At 33.2% G+C, this 7005-nt stretch overlaps 1 protein-coding gene across 1 annotated transcript; it reads right to left on the reverse strand.

Annotated features, from left to right (window-relative positions):
* On the reverse strand, positions 1-3095 carry ADAP (ARIA-interacting double AP2 domain protein). The gene is made up of 8 exons (XM_086239402.1): positions 2875-3095; positions 2677-2759; positions 2507-2515; positions 2206-2294; positions 2016-2089; positions 1857-1907; positions 1479-1555; positions 1-873 (listed from the first exon to the last, which is right to left on the reverse strand). The coding sequence occupies exons 1-8, from the start codon at positions 3045-3047 to the stop codon at positions 347-349; spliced, it is 1083 nt and encodes a 360-aa protein (XP_086095528.1). The 5' UTR covers positions 3048-3095; the 3' UTR covers positions 1-346.
* Positions 3096-7005: the final 3910 nt, after the last annotated feature.

Below are 7005 nucleotides of genomic sequence, written 5' to 3' on the forward strand. Positions count from 1 at the left end.
TAGGAGTAAGGGCCTTTAAATGCCAACTCTAAGTTGTCTTATTAAGAGAAATATTTGATAAATGAATGTCTATTTTCATCCCTATACATGAAAATGAACAAATAACAATAACAATTAGAAAACTCTCTTCTTTCTCGTACTCTTGGATTAAAGAAGAGAAGCGTCTAATTAAAAGATCAACCTCATGAATTGTCTGTTTACTCTTACCATCAATCTTCATCATTGACTTTTCTGTCAATCAGCATCCTCCTTACCTCCATATTCACATGAATCACAAAATAAACTCATATTGTTCGGATAGGTTTATTATGTGCCCAAGTTCTTACTCTATGCATATATATCAATATCATGCATCAAGGTCACAATGAAAAACAGGTGAACCAAATGAGTTCAAGTCACCAAAAATAATGTCATCTCCTTCCATGTAGCAATTCAGGTCTTGACAATCAAAGTATGTTTGAATGTCATCCGGAAAACTCCCGCGCGGTACGTCCGGTTTTGAAAGTGTTGACGGACAATCTGTTGTTGAGTTCCTCTCGAGCATTTCTTTGAACTTAGGGGATTGTAGTAAAAGTCCCAGTGCAGATGACGCCGAGGCACCATTGCTCGGCCGTGGAAGAGCTAGCGTTGAATCATTTGCACTCGAGCTTGAATGGTGGGGCATAAACCCTAACCCTACTTTAGAACTAGGGTTTTGAGTTATTGGACTGATGTCACCATGAGGGCTTGGTTGAGATTTGTTAGGAACAATATTTTGGTTATTTGGGCATAGTGACTTGATGTAACGGCTAAGATCAAAGTTTGTAACAGCATTAAGTCCTCGGTACTCTATTGCTGCCATGTCATATGCTGTGGCTGCTTCTTCTTGGGTAGCTGCCAAAAAACAGATTGAAAATAATATAATTAATTAAAGGGTACACGATTTGTGTGGGTTGAGTGGTTGACAACCAAGGAATATTAAATTCAAGAATTTAATTTGCTAGCAAATTTTGGTGGGAAGGTTTGGAAATTTTGTTCAAGAAATTTTGAATGGGCTGCCTAGGCACGCAGTTGAGGTTAGGTGATCTACATCCCAACTAATTAGATTTGAATATTGCATATAAATTTAATTTCATTGCTTAATTTCTTTATCCTATTATCTTGGGCCCATCACATCCTATTTTCACTGCAAAACTTTATTTATTCGGTATTAGTTGTTGGCCAATAATACATTCATGACGTGTAATTGCATGCAACTTCACACGTGGCACATAAAATGACCAACTGGGTTTAGGTAAAGCCATGCACTAAAGTTAATCAATAATTTAATGACAAATTAAAGATTATTTTTTATGTAACTTATGTCTGGGCCGTCTGGCAACCAAGTTTTTCTTTTTATTACATTTTATTCTAAATTTCTTTACTAACAATAAAAAAAAGTATTAATAATAGCTCTAGATAAATAAATAAACTGTAAAAAATGGGATCTAATTAATTACCATAGGTTCCAAGGTAGAGATATTTGTTTCCGAATACTCTGCCAATTCGAGCCTCCCATCTTCCATTATGATGGTGTCTGCACATTTTAATTAAATCACCAAAATTTGAAACCCATTCTAACTCTATAAAGCAAGTGGTACAACACCTCCATGCATTAATTCATAGATTGTGACACCCATCTCACTTTTTTGGCAACTTAGCATTATGGATGTGAGAAGCCAAGTGATCAAAGCATTTATTAATTATTAAAAGAGTTCTGTGGCAATTAACATACATTTGTAATTGAATATGAGATATATACAAATTTTGAGAGGCCAAATGACTCTTTATAGCTATGAATTTGGTATTGAGTAATTAATTAATAAAAGCAATTGTACCTTGCTACACCTCTATATTTTGAAACCCCACGAGAAAATCCACTACTTTTCCTGTAAATTAATCAACAAAGTAAATATGAAAATAACTCTTTTAAGATCCTCTAATATATATCTTCAAAGTAAATTCATATATACTAGTTTGAAATATATAATTATCACCTCCTCAATGATCCAATGTATTCTTCTTTTGACTGACTCTCCATTTCCTTCAGCTCTTCTTGGTATTTGGACAACTACAAGTAATTAATAGTAAAAATTAAAATAAATTGATACTATTTTACATTCAAAATAACACAAAAATAAATTTAACGAGAGGTCCAGATATTCAGATTGAGAGATGAAAATTTACTGGGAAATTGAGGATGGTATCATGTCCCCAGTACTTTAATGCTGCCAAGTCATAAGCACGTGCAGCAGCTTCTTCATCCTCATATGCCCCTAACAAATGCAATATACTGTATTAAATGATTCACATTCTTGCTCAAGCCCAACCAAAATTAAATTGAATTTAGATGAACAAATAAATAAATAAATAAAATGAAAGGGTAGTAAAATGAAGAAAGTAGATATTAATTTCCCTTAATTTCTCTCCAGTCTCTATTAATTGGCTTTTCATTTCCTTGAAAAGTTGCTTTCAAAATGGGACATACCTAGATATACTGCATTTGAGTTCCACCATGATCGTGATCAGAACCCAAACAGAAAATTGAAACAAGAAAAAAAAAGAATTGTTAACTCCAATAGATTCATTAAACTATAAAAAAAAAAGAGAAACAGAAAAAGAAAAAAAGCAAGGAATTGAAAAACACTGATTAAGAACCTTGTCTTCCTTTCTTGTTCTGTGACTCATTCCAGCAATTCTTATCCCACAAATGAGCCTCATACCGACCTGTCCATCGATGCCTGAAACAAGATTAATCCAACATTATTGATCATCGATCACTCCATGTAAAATTAAAAAGAGAAATGAAACAAGAAAAAAAGCAGAGAGATCGAAAGCATGAACATGTTAAATAACCTGGTGACCCCTCGGTAGATGGAGCTCCGCTGTGGCGGAGAGTCACGGCGGACGCTTTTACGCGTCCGCTTGACCTTATTAGTTGAGGGAGTACTAGTGTTGTTATTGTTGGTGCTGCTGCTGCTGCTGCTTACAGGACTGTTCTTTTGGTTTTGCTTTGAGGTTTTCGCCATTAAACTCTCTCACCCAAACGAAGCAAACGTACAAAGAGTTAGAAAAAAGAGGAGGGAGAGAGAGAGAGAGACTAGGTCATAATATAATGAGAAGGGAGTAATCTAATATATGGAGGGAGGGAATGATATGGGTTTGGTTTTCTTGGCCCAAAAGAGGAAATATAAATAAATAAATGGATTATTTAATTGTAGACATCAAGTAAATATCAGTTTATTGGTATTTCTACTTTGTTGGAAAACGTTTTAAATTTGAATATCTCTTTTTTTTTTTTTAAATAAAAAATCTTTGATCCTCTGTTAATCTTTTGATGTTAAATCTCATGTCTACACCTAAAACTACATCATTTTAAACTTTTATTTAATTATCTTTTAACCTTAAAATCAGAAGTAACTAAATTTGAACATATATAAGTAAATTATCATCACCAAAAGTTTTAGAAGGATATTCAATTACTATATCATAATTTGGGAGGGTACGTAGTTTGGGATGAGAAAATAGAGGATGTATATATATGATGTAGAGCCGGCTGATATGATGAGAAGAGGTTTTTGTTGTGGCCGTCTCTAAGCGGCTTGTAGTCTCTTATCATGTCCTCACTTGCATGTGCTTTGGGTAATTGCGTGAATTGATAGCACTTTCTCTTCATTTTTGTCCTACTCTTGTGGTATTTGCATCATATATGCAATTATATATATGGAGGGTTCACCTTATTCACCCTTGGCCTTCATCAATTTTTAAACTCATCCCTTTTATATATTCTCCCTTTTTGTTTGTGTGATTATCTTGTTTTTTCCTCCATCATCGATTCATCATATATATATTGTCACAATTTGTTAATTATTATTATTATTATTAGTATATCATCAATTAAGCAGTGAGAAAATGTGAAGAGATTGATTAGGGTTAAGATATATAGGTCAAAAGACTGAGCCATTACAATGTAAACATTTTCCATGGGAATTTTTTGGATTGTTTGGATTTTCAAATCTATATAAATAATGACTAATTAGGTCTGATCTAGTGATATTTTTCTTAACTTTGTTGAAACAGGTCTCAAGTTTGAATTCTAAGATTAAAAAAAAAATCTTTAACATGATGACAACTAAAGTTCGATAAAGTTATTCGTACCGCATCTCTAATAGAGATAAGAACCACTTAATTGTATAAGTGATTATCACCCCTATTTTGAGGAGTAAAAACTTACATATAAGGGATGTCATACACAAGCACTTGTGTTTATCTCTCTCATCGATCATGTGATGATGAGACTAATAACTTAATTATAGGTCCCTTTTGGTTTGCAGATTTGAGGCTTGAGAAAGGATATCAAAATTTCATTCTCATGTTTGGTAAACAAACTCTTGAGAATGTATTACTTTTTACACAAGTATGCGAGATACATGAAGGGAATATTTGAAACCCTTGGCGCCCTTTGGGTTCACTATTCCCATCATTATGGTCACAATAATACTAGAGAGACTATTATCCCAACTTTTGGTCACCAATAGATATGATAGATGACATGTCAGTCTTTAAATAAATTAGTACAAAATGGGACAAATAATGAATAAATTAAGAGCAAATTACATTTTAATATCTCAACTATACCTCGCTTTTCAACTTGATACTTCAACTTTAAAAAATTGCATTATCATACCTCAACTTTCATTTTGTGTCAATTTCATACCTCAGTTACATCTCTCCTATTAGAAATGTTGTTATCTATTGAAGTGGCATACGCATACCCCACCTCTAGGCATTTACGTGGCTTCTAATAATAGCCACCTGAATTTTTAAAAGATTTTATTTGATTGATTTATTACTTTTTAAAAGATTTTTTTTTAATTAATTTATTTCATTTTTTAAAGTTTTATTAGTTTTTTTATTATTTTTTATCTACGTGGCTATTTTTAAAAACCATGTTAATGCTTAGCAGTGGAGTCCGCATATGCTACATCAATAGATAATGACGTAACAGAGGTATGATATTGACACGAAATGAAAGTTGAGGTATAATAATACAACTTTTTAAAATTGAGGTACCAAGTTCAAAAATGAAGTATAATTGAGGTATTAAAATATAATTTGCTCATAAATTAATAATTATCACATAAGTCAGGATTTATAAAGTTGGGATAATAAAATTTATTTTCATTACCATTCCCAGTATTTTTAAACACCTTAGTGAAAGTTATTCATTCTTATCTCATGGAAATAATGAGCATGAGTATGCACAACTGTGACATGAACGGGGCTGACCCCGAGGGGGGCGAAGTAGGCAGTCGCCTTAGCCCCCAAATGTGAAGGGCCCTAATTGAATGTTTGTATATGAGATACAAATCAGTGGTCACAAATTAGGTATGTGAAAACTTCTCAAGCTATTAGTGACGTATATTAAATTGTTTAATTTTAGTACTATTTTCTTTCAGCACTAAATCATATATACATTGCTAAAAGAATAGTTGTAAAAAAATTAAAAGAATACAAACCGTTAATCGGCACTAAATCATATATCAAATTGTTGTTTCATACCGACATTATTTTTTACTCAAATATGATACATATAAATAGAAGAACATATTAATTTTCTTTAATCGGCCTGCACCTAGGCAAGAATTTGATTCCAGCCCTCCTACAGTTTCTTGAATTTAAAAAAGAAAAAGAAAAAAAAAAAGATGAGGGAATAACCAACATGTATCAAATTATCAATCATATAACAACACTTGAGTTTTGTCGACTGCAAACCTACGATTAACGGATTAAGACTACAATGCAGGAAAGGCTAGCTAATAGCCTAATAGACGTAAAACCATTTAATGACCAAAAACTAGACTTCTCTTTTTTCTTTGGTAGAGTGGAGGCCAAAGGCCCACCAAAAAAGACTTGCAGCCATTTTAGAATAGGAAAAATAAGTTTTTAAGAAAAATAAAAAAATAAAAATAAAAATAAAAATTCCTCCAATATGGGTCATCATCTCAGTAACTTAGGGGTTAAAGTATATGGTCCATATTATATATGAACCCCACCATTCTGTACATCTGCATGTTCACCAATTAATATGCAGCACATAAAAAGGGCTTTTAATTGGTACAAACTTCTTGGTGTGCCTTATTGTGCGGCTCTCTTCCTCAAAGTGTTAGAAAAGCACATCAAGGCTGTCATGGGCCGTACATTGATGAACTAATTCTGAACCACCAAATAGCTATATAACTCTACGTGGATTGACCATAAATTGATCCAATTACTTCTTTGAAAAGGTGCTCTGTGCTTGGTTGCCTTGAGCTGCTCTACTCTTGTTAGGTAAGGCCATACTGCTTAAAGAAAAAAGTCAACATTAACCACAGCAGGTAGGGAGCCAGATATAAAACTTCATTGGGTTGGGGGTGGGGTATAGCATGGGCCGGCTCCGATGTTTTCGGCCCAAATCCTAGTACTGCTTGGTCCCTTGGGATTAGCAACTAGGTTGAGTCGAGCCATATAAGGCCCAATGGAAAAGTCCAATTAGACTTTTTTTGAACCTACACATACTTACATTAACCTTTTGACACTATTTTTAAAATTGTCAAAAACGCTTTCACATTAATAACAGTTTGTTCGTTGTTCCACTATTTTTTTCAATATATACTTTGTCCTAAACAGAATTCTTGAAGCTTACCTGACCCATGTCAATTCAAGTAAACTTTATTTCTAACTAATTGAGAGCAATAGGTTGAATTATATGAAACAATTTCATGGTGCTCAAAAAGTCCTTGAACCTTCTGTAAGAACTGAGTTTTCATTATATGAAGCAACAAGCAGAGGATAAATATGTGAACTCTATTTGGTCACATTATCTACTCTCATACACTCCTACAGATCTTACATCCAAACAGATTATACAGAAAAATAATATACAGTTCAAACTCTTCCTGCCTCAGCTCTAAGGAATATCTTTATTACACACAAGGCACTCAGAAA

The sequence above is a fragment of the Dryas octopetala genome, chromosome 4, assembly GCF_963921425.1.
Source record: "Dryas octopetala chromosome 4, drDryOcto1.1, whole genome shotgun sequence".
NCBI lineage: Eukaryota > Viridiplantae > Streptophyta > Magnoliopsida > Rosales > Rosaceae > Dryas > Dryas octopetala.

Bases quoted from the DNA above. Each gene is read 5' to 3' on its own strand.
- ADAP (XM_086239402.1), bottom strand. From the start codon at position 3,047: ATGGCGAAAACCTCAAAGCAAAACCAAAAGAACAGTCCTGTAAGCAGC. The intron at 2,760-2,874 runs GTTATTTAACAT...ATCTTGTTTCAG, and splicing joins ATCTACCGAGGGGTCACCAG to GCATCGATGGACAGGTCGGT. The intron at 1,908-2,015 runs GTGATAATTATA...ATTAATTTACAG, and splicing joins TACATTGGATCATTGAGGAG to GAAAAGTAGTGGATTTTCTC.